The sequence below is a fragment of the Trichosurus vulpecula genome, chromosome 1, assembly GCF_011100635.1.
Source record: "Trichosurus vulpecula isolate mTriVul1 chromosome 1, mTriVul1.pri, whole genome shotgun sequence".
Taxonomy (NCBI): Eukaryota; Metazoa; Chordata; class Mammalia; order Diprotodontia; family Phalangeridae; genus Trichosurus; species Trichosurus vulpecula.
In genome coordinates, this window is record NC_050573.1 from 4376746 (window position 1) to 4393032 (window position 16287).

Here is a 16287-nt window from a genome sequence, read left to right on the forward strand (position 1 = left end):
TCCTAGCACTGGAGAAGGCTTTCCACTTTTTGGAGGGCAAGGGAGGCAGTCTGGGTCTAGCCCTGGGAGTGATTGGAGGAAAGAGCCCCGCCCTCCTGGGGGCCTCAGGGGCTGTACAGGGCGGTGCTATTGGAAAAAGGAAGACCTTCCCAGAGTGGGCAGGACAAGAAGCAGGAAGTCTTTGAGTCCAGACTGCTCTGGCTTCAGTCCACCACAAATCTCTTCTTTGTTCCCCTAGATCTGGGATCGCTCCGCCTTCTGGACACCAGCTCTGTGTTTGCAGGTCCCTGAAAGATCTCAGTCGCAGCACTTCCCCTCCCCCCATTTCCTGGTTCTGCTGGCTGCCCGGGCAATTCCGTCTCCTTCTCCTCCTCTGGTGAGTATTCGCCAGGTCTGCCAGGAGCACACTTTCCTCCACAGCCTGGCTGCCGGATGAGCTCCCTGCCCCTAGATCTTTTCCAGACACCCCCATCACTCCCTAAATTCCTGGCTCACCTTCCCCAGATTTATCACCTGATAACACTTTTCCAGACTTTGCCCCTAGGGTTCCTGGAGTCCTGATTTCCTCCTTCCTATGAGGCCCCATGTGTCCTGCCTCCCTGTCCCCTAATCTCTAACCTCCTGGTTAGAAATTCCCTTGTTTTGTCTTCAGATCTAGCTCCTTTGGAGATCCCAGAATCCTACCTTTCTACCTGCCCACCCAGGCTTGGACACAGTTAGCAAAGCTCTCTCCTGGTCCCCCTTATCTGCACCCGGGGTTCTGGTGCTGATTCCTTGTCAGATCCAAGGCATGTGGCTCCCTGTCCCCACTTTCCCTTTAGGGATTCCAAGCCTAACTTTCCCAGAAGGTCCCAGCAATCCTCGCCAGCCCGTAGTTAGACCTCAGGACACAGTCATCCTGCTTCCCCAGGCTCAGTGTCCCCCTGGAGCCCTTCAGTCGCTCCAGTGTCTCTGATCTTGCTCCATAAACTTTGTGAGATTGTCTTGCCTCCCAGACCACACCCCTGCACCCCTTCCCCAGGCCTCCTGCTCCCCTGCCTCTGGTCCCCTGCCAGGGGGCTTCATGCGAGACTGGATTTTGTCTCCCAGCCTCAGGCTTCCCCAGATCATTCCCTGGTGGCTCCATTCAAGAGCCCTCTCCCTCCTCAACCTTCTTTAGCTTCCCTTGTAGATCCAGGAGTCAGTCTGTAGTCTATACAATGTGTATGTGAGTCAGGGAGAGGGGATGTAGGGAGGGCAGAGGACCACTTGGAGGAAGAGATCTAAACTGAGGAGTCCTTGAGGCTTGGAATGGGGTCCCAAACCCCTTCTGCCTCTTGGCTCTCTGTGGGAGAATGGGGAGAGGGGAGGGAAGAGAAGGAATAAGAAGGGGAGGAAGTAGTCTTACTGTTTAGACCTTCTTCATTTCCAGCCTGACCCTCCCTGCTTCCTGCCTCCCTCTGTAGGGTGGAGTCTCTCGCCTGAGGGCAGGGCCAGGGCCTTTGTGACTCCTGTGGGGCCTCACCCTGTAAATCCCTGTAGGCCAGCCTGCTGCCTGGAAAGAGAAGAGCAAGACCTCTCCCTCTCTGGGATCCTTCTCCCTGTCCAGCTCAGTCTGCAGAGGACCAAGGCCTGGCCCCAGCAGGGAGGCTGGAGCCAGAGGGAATGGCCCCTGGGAGCAGCAGCCCCCCTCCTCAGGTGAGTGCAGTCTGTGCACAGACATCAGCCAATGAGGCCATTGCCACAGACATAGAGGATGGTCTGTAAAGCTGCCAGTGTGGTCCTCCTGGAGCATTTCTTTACAAAAACAGGCATGCAATTGATTCAGGCAGTAACAACAGTGCCCCCTCTCACCTTCAAAGGCCCCTCCTCCTCACCTACTCTTCTGTGCTCTTCTCTTTTTGAGACCACAGAGGTGACCTCCATCCTCATTCTCCTTGACCTCTCTCCAGCCTCTGACCCTGGTGATCACTCTTTCCTCCATGATACTCTCTTCTCCCTGGCCTTTTAGGACCCCACTCTCTCCTGGTTTTCCTCTGACCTATCTGACTACTTGTCTCTCTTTTCTGGATCTTCCTGAGATCAAACCCTATGACCATAGGTGTCCTTGGTCCTCTTCCCTTTTCCCTCTATACTATTTTCCTTGGTGATTTCATCAGCTGCCATCCATGTCATCACTATCTCTGTGCTGATGGTTCTCAAACGGACCCTTCCTGCCTCAGTCTCTCTGCTAACCTGCAGTCTTTCATGTCTAATTTCTTAAGAGATATCTCAAACTGCGTGACCAATAGACGTCTGAAATTCAATGTATCATAAAGAGAGCTTGTGATTTTTACCCCAGACATTTACACACACGCACACACACACCTATGCACATACACACACAAAAACTCTCACACAACCACACACTCCTGTTTCCCTATTACCTCATTTAAGTTGAAGGCCTATTCTGGGGCCCTTCTATTGGAATCCATATTCCTCTGTGACTTGTACAAAGTATGCATTAATACATTGCTTATTCTTAGACCTGGTATTTGGGGACTGACTAGATGAATATACTGAAAGCATTACAACAATCATTACCCCTTATAAAATCCTAATGAACTGACTAATGTTGTTTGAGTAGGGGTCCTCAATGAATCGTTTCTCTCATATTCCCAAACCTGGCCAACCTCTCCTTTATATGGCCCATCAGTAGGCCTCTTACTCCTCCTCTTGACTCTTCTTCTACCAAGTTTCTGTAATTCTCCCTGTGTGAATTTTCTGAAGAAATAGCTCAAGCAAATCCCAGGTTAATTGAATATTGCTTTTATTTTTAACCAAGGAAGGAACACCCCCTCTCCCCCCACTCCATCATTCTTGTTCACTCATGTTCAGGACTTTATAAACTGTTTGAGATTTTTCTTGACAAAGATACTGGAGTGGTTTGCCTTTTCCTTCTCCAGTTTATTTTGCAAATGAGGAAAGTGAGGCAAGCAGGGTTCAGTGACTTGTCCAGGGTCACACAGCTGCTAATTTCTGGGGCCAGATTTGAACTTATGAAGATGGTATCTTCCTGATGCCAAGCCCAGTGCTCTGTCCACTCTGCCATCTAGCTTGCCCTTCTCCATCATAGTTACTTTTATTTCTAGGTAATTAATTTTATAATTAAGGAATGTACATCATAGACAAATGAAAGCACTCAGTAAGGAAAGGCATGAGCTGTCTTGGCTATGACACGTCATCTGTGGAGTAACCTGCAGCCCTCAGTGTAACAACCTTGGCTGGGGGCGTCTCTTACAAATCAACAATTCCAGTGAATAGGTCTTTAGAATCCTCTTCCAGATCAGACTTTATTTATTTCAGCCATTCAGGAACCAAACTAGATCTTTTCTTTAACTTTGTTCTCTCTCAAGTGATCACATTAAATGCTTTCCCCCAGAATGCCGTGCAACTGCCAGCTTCATACAGACTTTTCACAGACTTTTCTTTAGAACGTATCACTTATTAATTAGAAATTATTAAGGAAAAGTGCCCTTTCAGTTCTAGAACAAGAGGGAAAGCAGAATAGAAAAACTTCTACTGTTCACCACCTGAAAGAGATGCCAAGAGGAAAACCTACATGAATGTCATAGCCAAGTTTCAAAACTCCCAGGGTAAGGAGAAAATCTTGTAAACAACAAGAAAAAGAAAGCATTTCAATAAAGTGGAAATCTAGTTAGGATTTCCCAAGAACTGGCAGATTCCACTCTCCAAGACCGAAGGCTTGGAGACATTAGATTTCAAAGAACAAAGGAGCTATGGTTGCACTCAAGAATAACTTACCCAGCAAAGTGAGTATGATCCTGAATGGGAAAAAAATGACTGTTTGATGAATTGAGAGACTGTCAGGTTTGGAACAAGAAGAGCAAAACTCATTGGAAAATTCGATGTAAAATATCCAGAAGAAATATCTGGAAATCATTAAAGCCTGATTATTAGGCCCCCATGAAGGTCAAACTGTTTTAGTATCATTTATATATGAAAAAGTTATCAGTATTCTTATAACTGTCATCATTCCTGAGGTAGTTTGAAAGACAGGTGGTGGCTGAGTTCTGTATGATGGGGTGATGATAAAAAACAAACCTGTGTAGGGAAAGTCGAAAGGGAAAAACGATATTGGAGAAAGGGAGAGTGAAAAAAAGACCTCACAGAGAGGAAGCAAGTAAGGGTGGAGGGCTGCTAAGGTTGGAACCATACCCTCATCTGGGTTGAAAAAGAAGCCTCATGTACATGGGAAAGGGTGTACAAGTCTTCTGAACATGTAGAGAGGTGAGAAAATTGGGGAACAGGATGGGGGAGGGACTATTCAGAGGGGTGTGTGGACTGGGATTTAGGAGGGTCAGGCAGAGGTGGGGGACTTTTGGAGACCTTGTGGGCTGAAATAGGGGGGGGAAGGAAATGGGTGACTCTTGGAGGTTTGGGTGAATTGGGGGGTAGGAAGGTGGGGGGAGAGGATAATGTAAAGGCAGTAGGGTAAAAAGAGAGGGCAGAAAAGAAAATCATGAGTAAAAATGAGATGGAAAGAAATTCTCAGACAGCAATTATGACTTTGAATGTGATTGAGATGTTGACAGCAACTTACTTTGTGGTGACAAAGACCTGGAGGGTGCAGGGATCCCCATCATTTGGGGAAAGGCTGAATGGGTTGTGGTGTGTGGTTGTGATGGAATGCTACTGTGCTGTAAGAAAGGATGAGCTCAGTGGTCTTAGAATGGCCTGGAAAGACTTGCACAAAGTGTCTAAGAGCAAAGTGAGCAGAACCAAGAGAACATTGTATACAGTGACAGCAATATTGTGTTCAGAAGGGTTTGAGCACATGAGTTGTTTTGACTATTCTAAGGACACAAATGAAAAGTAAAGGGCGTGTAAAGAGTGATGCTATCTGCATCCAGAGAAAGAACTGACACACAGTGGTATGTATGGAATAATGTTCCATATATATATGTTTGTGTGTTTGCATATACACCGAGACATATAAATTATATATGTGTGTGTGTGTGCATACACGTTGTAGCCGTACCTAGGGTTGGGGTAAGGGCAGAGAGAAAGAAAAGAATTTTCCACGATAATTTTTGTACATTTCAAGGAATACCACGTCATACATGGGAGATTTGCAGTTTCATGAGCAATCATCTTTTTTATTGTACTCTTACAGAAATGCTTTTTCTGTTCCCTGAATTTTAAATAAATTAAAAAAAGGGGGGGGGAATCCTGTTCCTCATGCTAAGGAGCTCACATTCTTGTGGAAGAGATAAAATGCAAATTATTTTGTTCATATAAGGTTTATTTGTTATATAAAGTGTTGTCATACATTCATGTGCATGTGTGTTGATAGTCATATGTATTTAAATATAATATTTTAATTTGGTCTGGGGTTTCCCTTCCTCTGATCCACAAGTTCTCTGCTTTGGTCTCTGTGTTATTTGGATTTAAGTGAATCTTCCTACATCTCAATTCAACATGGAATGAAATAAATTCTACAGTTTACCATGGATATGCATATAAGAGATTTAAAAAATAATGTTTTAAAAAAATAATAAATCACTTATGTCAGTTCCGATGAGGAAGATATTACCCATCACCCTGTCTCATGTTCCCCGACACATCCACCTTCTTCACTGATCAAACACAAACTCTCTCCCTGATTCCACAGGAAGATGCATTTCAGAAGAAAATATTCCTCAGTTTTATTCTAACTGATCATGGAAAATGTTTTTCTCAAAAATCAGTTGGGCTCTTAATGACTGTGGTTTTAGAAGTTGACTCTGATTCTCATAAAAGGTCTGACTTTTCAGCAAATCCCTTCCCTGGGCTTCAGTTTTTTTCTGTAAATTTAATGAGGATTGGATTATTTAAATGTGAAGTGTCCTTCAGCTCTACATTCCATGACTTTTAATGATTTAGGGGCTGGTGACATTCAAGGACGTGGCTGTGGACTTCACCCAGGAGGAGTGGGGCCTCTTGGACCATCCTCAGAAGGAGTTGTACAAGGGGGTCATGCTGGAGAATGCCCGGAACCTGCTCTCCCTGGGTAAGGCCACGTCCTCTAGTAATGCTGAGTCTGCAGTCAAAGGAATATCTTCATCCCCTAGTGAGCAGGGTTTGGAGCACTGATCAGTTATTAGAGAGAGAAAAATGTTAATCTCCTGTCCTGCTGCCTGGAGTTTTCTATAGAAAGTCTGTGCATTGTGTGACAGGAAGCTGAGGGTTTCCTTGTTGCTCCTGAAGCTGTCTCTCACCTCTTCTAGGCAGCTTCAAATTAGTGTGGAAAAATCTCAGACCTTGAAGTAATGTCGGGGATCATTTGGCCTAACCCCTACCTGGCCATGAAATCTGTCTGCCAAGGCTCTGAAAGCTGCTCAGGAGGCTTTTCCTTACAAGCCTGTCCTCTCTGGGATGGGTCTGGGATCTGGAATATTCTTCTTTTTAACAGCGGCGTTTTGTAGCTCCCAATTTCTACTCGTCCGTCGTATAGTGAGTTCGTCTTTAATCTTCCTTCCCATTGCCCTGAAATTCCAGCACAGATGGTAGGAAAGGAAGGGAAGGGAAGAAGCATTTATTCTCACTTAGTATTTGCCAGGTGCTGGGCCTGGGGCTTTCTTTACAATATTATGTCACTTTATCCTCACAATTGGGTGATACTATTCTCCCCATTTGACAGTTGTGGAAACTGAGGCACATGGAGTTTATGTGACTTGTCCTGTGGCACACAGCTAAGTAACTGTCTGAGGCTGGATTCAGACCCTGGCATGCCTCACTCTAGGCCCAGGGCTGTCTCCACAGCACCATCAGCTGCCTCTAATTTCTAGAGAATGGAAAGTGTGCAATGAGTCCATCCTTCTATGAAGAAGGTGCACCAAGACCAGATTTTCTGACCCCATCCTGGTTCCCTGATCTTCTCCCAAAGCTTACAAAAGAAATGGTATCAGACTATACTCCAGGAGGCCTGGGAACCACCCTGGCGTCCTTGTTTACATGACCCTGGCATTGCCAGGAATAAGAGACTGGCCTAGAAATAGAATTTGGACCAACTAGGGTTTCTTGAGTTTGCCAACAGGAGACTCTCACCTGAAGAGGCAAAGATGCCCCAAATGAGCAGTACACAAGGTTTCTACAGGTTTCAGGGAGTGAGGAACAGGGGAGGGGTACAGTGCAGAAGGTGGGTGGTCAAGGATCCTCCTTCTGGCGCTTGAGGCTGGTCTTGCATAATAAGCCTTTGTAGCCTGCATTGGATTTAGGAGTTTCCATGAGAATGGGACTCGACAGGATGGGGGGCAGAGGTTTGGCTCTTTCTCACAGCAGGTTGTACAAAAGGATAATGGGGCACACCCTGCTTTGGGTTACCTGCATTGTAATCACTAATGGGTGAGAACAGACTCATGTGTGTAAATCTCACAGTGGAGCAGCTGTGGGTCTGAACACCTTTCCCTAAAGAGAACTAAAGGCCAAGTTTGTCTCCATGCTCATCCCTATCTGACTCCCCATGCCTAGGGCTGCCAGTTCCCAGAGAAGACATGATCTCTTCCTTTGAGCAAAGGGAAGGCCCATGGATGCTGGAGCAAGAAGGCCTGAGGAGCTGCTGTCCAGGTGAGTGAGTGAAGGCAGATATATGAGAGGTGGGATTACAAGAGGCCGCTATTTGTTCTTGTGGTGAAGCAAGTGGTAGATCTGGGGGCAGGAAGGCCTGACTTGGAATTCTTTTTCAGATATTTCTCAGCAGCAGCTTCATGGGTCAGTCACTGTACCACTGAGTCTCAGTTTCTCCAACAGTAATAAGAGGGGTTTGGACTCCATGACCTTTCACCTTCCTTCCAGGGATAAATATATGATCCAAAAAGAAGTCATTGTTTGGAATTTGGGGGCATGGAATTCTCCTGAGAGTAGTAAAGGGGATTAGGTTTTCTTCTATGAGCTCTTTCCTAGACCTTCATATGTTTGTTTGTATAGTGTCTATTTGTTTTAGAGTTGGTTTGTTTTTTTTTTTTTTAAGACAGAGAGATGAGCCTGGAAATGAAGGAAGCTGCTATAGAACTAAGCCTTTCTGTGGCAGAAACTCCCAAGCAAGGATTCATGAGTGATTGTCCCCTTGTCTTCAATTGGAGAGAAGTCTGCAAAACACGTGAGAGTATCCAAAGTGGAGAGAAACCGTATGACTGTAATCAATGTGAGAAGGCTTTTAGAGAGAAGGGATGTCCTATTGCACATCAGAGAACATACACTGCAGAGAAACCTTACGAATGTAATCAATGTGGAAAGACTTTTAGAGAAAAGCGCTGTCTTGTTATACATAGTAGAATCCACACTGGAGAGAAACCTTATGAATGTAATCAATGTGGAAAGACTTTTAGAGTGAATGCTTCTCTTATTACACATCAGAGAACACACACTGGAGAGAAACCTTATGAATGTAATCAATGTGGAAAGACTTTTACTGATAAGCGGAACCTGGGTAGACATAGAAGAATCCACACTGGAGAGAGACCTTATGAATGTAATCAATGTGGAAAGACTTTTAGAGTGAAGGCTTCTCTTATTACACATCAGAGAACACACACTGGAGAGAGACCTTATGAATGTAATCAATGTGGAAAGACTTTTAGAGTGAAGGCTTCTCTTATTATACATCAGAGAATTCACGCTGGAGACAAACCTTATGAATGTAGTCGATGTGGAAAGACTTTTACTGATAAGCGGAGTCTTGTTAAACATAGAAGAATCCACACTGGAGAGAAACCTTATGAATGTAGTCAATGTGGAAAGACTTTTAGAGTGAAGGCTTCTCTTATTACACATCAGAGAACACACACTGGAGAGAGACCTTATGAATGTAATCAATGTGGAAAGATTTTAACTGATAAGTGGAGTCTTCTTAAACATAGAAGAATCCACACTGGAGAGAAACCTTATGAATGTAATCAATGCGGTAAAGCTTTTAAATGCAGGGAGAGTCTTATTACACATCAGAGAATCCACACTGGAGGGAAACCTTATGAATGTAATCAATGTGGAAAGACTTTTACTGATAAGCGGAGTCTTGTTAAACATGGAAGAATCCACACTGGAGAAAAACCTTATGAATGTAATGAATGTGGAAAGACTTTTAGAGTGAAGGCTTCTCTTATTACGCATCAGAGAATCCACACTGGAGACAAACCTTATGAATGTAATCAATGTGGAAAGACTTTTAATGATAAGCGGAATCTGGCTAGACATCGAAGAATCCACACTGGAGAGAGACCTTATGAATGTAATCAATGTGGAAAAGCCTTTCAATGCAGGGAAAGTCTTATTACACATCAGAGAACACACACTGGAGAGAGACCTTATGAATGTAATCAATGTGGAAAGACTTTTAGAGTGAAGGCTTCTCTTATTACACATCAGAGAACACACACTGGAGAGAGACCTTATGAATGTAATCAATGTGGAAAGACTTTTAATGATAAGGGGAATCTGGCTAGACATCGAAGAATCCACACTGGAGAGAGACCTTATGAATGAAATCAATGTGGAAAGACTTTTACTGATGAGTGGAACCTGGGTAGACAGAAGAATCCACACTGGAACAAAACCTTATGAATGTAATCAATGTGGAAAGACTTTTAGAGTGAAGGCTTCTCTTATTCCACATCAGAGAATCCACGCTGGAGACAAACCTTGTGAATGTAATCAATGTGGAAAGACTTTTACTAATAAGCGGAGTCTTGTTAAACATAGAAGAATCCACACTGGAGAGAAACCTTATGAATGTAATCAATGTGGAAAGACTTTTACTAATAAGTGGAGTCTTGTTAAACATAGAAGAATCCACACTGGAGAAAAACCTTATGAATGTAATGAATGTGGAAAGACTTTTAGAGTGAAGGCTTCTCTTATTACGCATCAGAGAATCCACACTGGAGACAAACCTTATGAATGTAATCAATGTGGAAAGACTTTTACTGATAAGCGGAGTGTTGTTAAACATAGAAGAATCCACACTGGAGAGGAACCTTATGAATGTAATCAATGTGGAAAGACTTTTAGAGTGAAGTCTTCTCTTATTTAACATCAGAGAACACACACTGGAGAGAAACCTTATGAATGTAATCAATGTGGAAAGATTTTAACTGATAAGTGGAGTCTTCTTAAACATAGAAGAATCCACACTGGAGAGAAACCTTATGAATGTAATCAATGTGGAAAAGCTTTTAAATGCAGGGAGAGTCTTATTACACATCAGAGAATCCACACTGGAGAGAAACCTTATGAATGTAATCAATGAAGAAAGGCTTTCAGATGTAGGAAGTCTCTTGGTAATCATCAGAGAACACACACTGGAGAGAAACCTTATCACTCGAGATGGTGTTGAGACTCTGGGCAGCTGCAGCTAAGGGCCCTCCAGCTTGTAACCTGGATGCTGAGACTTTGTTAAACTCTGGTAACTGTGTATTGGGATTTGAAACAGACAAGGTCTGTCTGTTGATGTTTGTACTTTGTATTTGCTCTGATGTTCAGTGTGCTGGCTTTTTCCCCTGAACTAAGTGAATGATATTTGTATGCTGAATTATAGTAAGCTTGTCAACCCCTTTAACCTTGCTTTCCTTATTAAAGCAGATCAAAAGTACCTGTGCTTTTGCAGCCTGCTGGTAGCATTGTTATTGTTGGTGTTGTGTTGGTCTTCCACCCCCACAGCAGCTGCTAGCTGGATTGTGGAAACACCAGGTCTCCCACCAGAGGAGCTAGTCCTCTTTGAACAGCCACATACCTGGAAAGCAAGAGGGGTGGGGCTAAAGACACCCTAGCAAGAGGGAGAGAACATTCCCAGCATGGGGGACAGGCATTGGAAAGGCAAAGTCAGGAGATCAGGTCTAGGTCAAACATGAGCCCGGAGGACTGGGACCCTGGGTCAGAGAGCAGGAGGAGGAAGAAGAGAGGAGTGAGGTGTAAGAAGACTGGAAAGGGGGTGGGGCTGGTTATATGTACCTATTGTGTGCCAGGCACCTTGTACATTCTGCTTCCAGAATTTTCAGGGTCCTTGTAAGTGACATTCTGAATAAGGCATACAGAAGCACACATGAACAAAGAAACAAATACACGTGCAAACACACTCACAAGTATTTAATCAAAGGCATCAAAATTAGGGCGCTTTAGGGAATTTTGTGTTCTCCCGCAGGCCACCTACATGCATGTATTCAGACTGTGTCCAGGCCACTTCATGTGACAGTCAAGAAACTTCTCATTAATTTCAGATCATGGCTGCCTCCAGATGTTGGTGACCCAACGATCATGATGATGCGTCAGGGATTCCCCTGATGGACTTGAGGCAGAGCAGAACCATCATATGAACAAAGCAGCTGCTCCTAGGCAGGCAAGAGGCCTTGCAATCTCTATCTGCAAAGCCTCCCATGGTTGTAGCTGCTCTGCCAGCCTGGAAAGGAAAGCTAAGGGAAGTCAGTTCCATATCAGAGGCATCTGGGCTGCTTGTCACCTGCACTGTACAAATCAATGAAGGGCTCTGGTCCTGATGACAGCACATTCATCAGAGTGATGCTTTTATGTTTTTTTAAATAATTTTTAATTATAATAAGTATTATGATAATTTTCATCATCAGTAGTCATTCTATCAGATAAAGATCAATTCTTTCTTAGAAATAAGCTTCTAAACAATACCACCTCCTTGACTACTGAGTCACAATTGGATAGCCTTCTTTTAGCAAGTTCTTCTCCCAGACCTGATAAGATTTAATAATCTTTTCAATAGAGAGGGTCCCCAAGACCCAGTTAAGGCCCCAGAGGACTACCCAGAAAAGGAGAATTCACAAGGTCTTCTGTACTTTTCCCAAATAGTAATTTATCATTATTTGCTTTAAAACAAAGCATGCCCAATTAAATACTTGAGTTGTTAAGCATTGTTACCCACTGTGGAATAACTTAATTCAGTATTTCTCAATAAAAGTTAATTGGGTAAGAGTATAGTTGCATCACCCTCTAGAACTTACTTTTTTATTAGCAACATGCCATGCACAGTGCTTTCCCCAAAGTCCCAAAGAAGAAGGAATAGATGATAATGTGCATTTCAAATATGACATAGACTTTTTGACAGTCAAATGACATTGATTCAGTTGAATGTGTTTCCAAATTATGCTCCACATAAAATCACTTTATGCATCTACCGATTTACCACTGTGGAATAATTGCATTCATTGACCAGTGTAGCAGACTTGAGGTCCAATTTCACTTGTATTTCTTATGCTGACATGTCTAAATAGATCACCCTCATGAAATTTCGTTCATAATTTAATTTGCATTCAGGTCTGTCCTACCTTTTACAGGGTCAAAAATCAAAATTATCCTAATGGCAACACGCATGTAACCTTTTTTTGAGGGGGCAATGCAGGGCAATTGGGGTTAAGTGACTTCCCAAGGTCACAGAGCTAGTAAATGGGTCCAGTGTCTGAGGCTGGATTTGAACCCAGGTCCTCCTGACTCCAGGGGCAGTGCTCTATTCACTGTGCCACCTAGCTGCCCCTCACACTGTAACTTTAAATGGTACCACATAGTTTGGGACAAACTCAGTCCCATGAAATGTGGATTAAACTTATAAATGGTACGATGCAGAATTGCCTAAGAGTCATTTTCTGTCAGCACTTTCAATAATGGAGCCCATTGATTTCATTTAGGGGCTGCCCAAGTTTTATCCTGGCTGTCTTTCAGCAATAAGGAGGAGGGTCTGAGCCCTAAAGCGGGAGGGGTAAGGGAGATGGTGGAGGGATAGGAGAGGCAGAGTTTTCCAGGATGCCCAGGTTGGGGATAGTGGCCTGTTCTTTTGATCTGCTTTACTAAGGAAAGCAACGTTAAGGAGTTAACAATCTTACTTTAATCCATCACACACATATAAACTCACTTAGTTCAGGGGAAAAAGCCAGCACCCTGAACTGCAGAGGGAATACAAACAAATTACATACATACATTATAAACAGATCAAATGCAATTCATAGTTACCAAGAAACCATCAACATCTGGGTTGGTGAGCCAGGGAGCTCATAACTATGGCTGGCCTGAAGCCATCTGCCACTCCACCTGTGACTCAGAACCCCAAGGAAATTGTTCTCTCTTTTTATACACTCTTTAGACTTCGTCAAATGTCGCCTGAGTGACCAGAACGTAGGCTCCTACGATTGGCTCTGGTCTCAGCAACTCCTCTTAGGATCCTGAGGGCTTCATGTCCACATATGCTTACCACCTAGTAATTAGGGCTTTGGGCCTGGGGCTTTGCACCTAGTAAGGCTCAAAGACACTTAACTAATTTATCATTTAAAACAGTATAAAAATCCCAACTTAATTGATATTACATGGCTCAAGGGAAATTAAAACCCTGGGGTGGGGTTTGGAGGCCTGGGAGGAGTCTGTACAGGAAGAAGTGTACGGTTTTCAGAGAGAAGCTCTAATAGTTTTAGGTACCAGAAAAAAAAAAAAAAACTTTTTTCAGAAGGTGAGCTGTTGGCTGAGAAGACTGAATCCAGTGGGCTGAGGTGATGAGAAAGAACATTATATGCGTAGGAGGCTGCCATTGGAAGGACACAGTTTCAGAAGATGGAGGTTCTTGACCAAGGATGAGGCAGGAGGCCAGTGGCCCTGGGTCAGAGAGTGGTGAAGTATAAGAAGATGGGAAAGGGGGTTGGGACATTCCTTGGGATGCAGGGTAGGGTTGGGGAAGAGAGGCAGGCAGGGTCCTGAGGTCCTGAGGACTCAGTGAGCCATTGAAAAAAAGGGCTGAACCTGGGGTTCAGAGACTAGACAGGATTGGGCTCTTTAGCACTTGGAGGACCCATTCTCAGTAGGCTGGCTATAAACAGGAAACCTGGGAGCTGAGATCACTCTGCCTTCTGGAAGCCAGCTCTTTAGGAACAGATCCCAGGTTGGTCTGGGCCAGGATCCTATAAGGTGCCAGATTCCTCCTGGCTCCCCTTCCTTTGGGCCTCATTTCCCTCTTCTTATATCTTGCTGACCAGTCTCCATGGATGTCAGGAACATGCCTCTCTCCTAGGCCTAGCTACTGCCTGGGGTCACTGTCCCTGAAACTTGACCAGACTCCCAACCACAACCCAAATGCCCCAGGACACCAACCTTGACTTTATCAGTGGCTCCCACTGTCTCAGTCTTCAGACTTCTCCTATAGGACCCCAGGTGTGTTCAACCCCTTCTCCCAGCTCAAGGTAAGAGGTTCCCTTGTCCTGTCTTCATCCCAGGCCCCCTGTGAATGAATAGCTTATGAAAGAGGGGAAGGGTTACAGGCACACCTTGCTCTTTGTATATTCACTGGGAAAGGCCACAATGAGGAACAGAAATGGGGCAGCAATCACCCTTTTCTCAATTTATCAATTGATTTTGAATTTTGAACATTCACTTCCATAAGTTTTAAATTACCCCCCTCCCTCCCCCATCCCTCCCAAAGACAGAATGCAATGTAATATGACTATTTATACACTTCTATTAAACACATTTTCACATGAGTCATGTTGCATAGAAGAATTTTAACGAATGGGAGAGAACGATGGTGTCCTTGGGTGCTTGTGCTTGAACCCCAATTCTATCATTTCTCCTCAGCCTCTGCTTAGGTGCCTGTGCCTGGACCCGAATTCCAAAATCACATTGAGTTCTAAAAATCACATCTAGCTTCAAAAATTGGCCCTAGCAGTCCCTGTCCAGTTCAAGGGCAGCATGCCTTAGCAAAACACTCCTCTCTCTTCCTGATACTGCGGCCAGCTGCACCTATAGAATTTTATCAGTCCAACTCCCTGTGTAGTGCTAATTGGCTGTGCACTGGGACATAACAATATTCACTACTTCCTGACCTTACTCATATGTATCCTAGACGTGGTCAAATGTATACTCCCTTACATCCCTCTGGTCGAGCAAGACATTTGATGGAAGCCATCTGGATATTTCTAGTCAGCCCTGACCAATGGTTGACTTAGTGATGTTTCACGGTCAAAACCACACTCCCAGATAGCTCCCCCTTGGGCTGTTTCCCAGTGAACTCTGGGTAAGATACCTGCCCAGTAGAAATGTAAAGTGCATGTTCCTTTAAGAACCAACCACCTCTTAAGCACTCCCTAATCCCACCCCAAAACACCTAATTGACTTGTTTCATCTCCACACCTCCTATTTAAACTTTCCCTGTGCCCTTGTAAGGTTGCAGGTTCCCTAAGAACTCTTGCCCCCTGTAAAGCATAAGAAGTCTTTGTCACCTTGACTTAAAGAATGTTTGAGATCGTGAATTCATTCCAGATGGCCCCAACTCTCTGCAGTACTGGGTTCCTTGAGGGGCACTCCCCCTCAACAACCCCATCTGGGAACTGCAGTCTTGGAGTTCCTTAACCTCACCTCCCTCAACAAGACCATGAGAAAGAAAAAGTAAACAAAAAAGAAAAGAGTCTGCTTCTCTCTCTATTGAGATTCCATAATGCAGGTTAGGCACTGGAGCTCCCCCCTTCTGGATCAGGATCTGTGAGGATCCCTCCAGGTTCCAACACTCCCTATGTGCCCATTTCCCTTTCCCAGCAGTTGCCACATGGTTGTTGACCAGGAGTTAACTCTGGCCAGTCGGAGCCAGTTTGCTGGGGCCCATAACTTTGGGGTTTGTGAGCTCCTTCCATGCATTGCAGTTACAACAATTTGGCTAGCAGCTGCTGTGGGGGTGAAAGACCAACGCAAGCCCAACATCAAGGACACTGCCAGCACAGATTCTTTGATCTGCTTTACTGAGGAAAGTAATGTTAGGGGGTTAACAATCTTATTTCAATCCAACATATAAATATCATTCACTTAGTTCAGGGGAAAGAGCTAGCACCCTGAACTTCAGAGCAAACACAAACAAATTACAAACACCAACAGACAGACCTGGTCTGATTCAAATCTCACTGCGCAGTTACCAGGGTTTAACAAAGTCCCAATATCCGGGTTTACAATCTGGGGGGCTCTTTACAGCTGCCCAGAGTCTCCTCCAGTCAAACGCCACTCTTCAAATGAGTGAGAGCCCCTGCAAATGGGTCTGTTCTGTCTTTTTATACAGTCTTTGGACATCATCAAACGTCATCTGACCGACCAGAATTTAGGCTCCTAGTATTGGCTCTGGTCTTAGCAACTCCCTTTAGGACCCACAAAGGCTTAGCACCTAGTAGATAGGGATTTGGGCCTGGGACTTTGCACCTAGTAAGGCTGAAAGACAATTAATTTAACATTCTAAAACAGTTTTTAACAGGTCCCAACTTAATTGGTATGACAATTGTTCACTGGTCAAGC

General features: G+C 44.3%; 1 protein-coding gene across 1 annotated transcript; it reads left to right on the forward strand.

Moving 5' to 3' along the window:
- Positions 1–10384, forward strand: LOC118855490 (zinc finger protein 260-like). The gene is made up of 6 exons (XM_036765597.1): positions 1–376; positions 1446–1677; positions 5905–6031; positions 7492–7587; positions 7991–9363; positions 9698–10384. The coding sequence occupies exons 2-6, from the start codon at positions 1645–1647 to the stop codon at positions 10046–10048; spliced, it is 1980 nt and encodes a 659-aa protein (XP_036621492.1). The 5' UTR covers positions 1–376; positions 1446–1644; the 3' UTR covers positions 10049–10384.
- The last annotated feature ends 5903 nt before the right edge of the window (positions 10385–16287 follow it).

Excerpts from the sequence above, each read along its gene's own strand:
- LOC118855490 (XM_036765597.1), top strand. The coding sequence starts at position 1,645 with ATGGCCCCTGGGAGCAGCAGCCCCCCTCCTCAG. Across the intron at positions 7,588-7,990 it reads CCTGAGGAGCTGCTGTCCAG|ACAGAGAGATGAGCCTGGAA; the intron begins GTGAGTGAGTGA and ends TTTTTTTTTAAG. Across the intron at positions 9,364-9,697 it reads GAAAGACTTTTAGAGTGAAG|CGGAGTCTTGTTAAACATAG; the intron begins GCTTCTCTTATT and ends TTTACTAATAAG.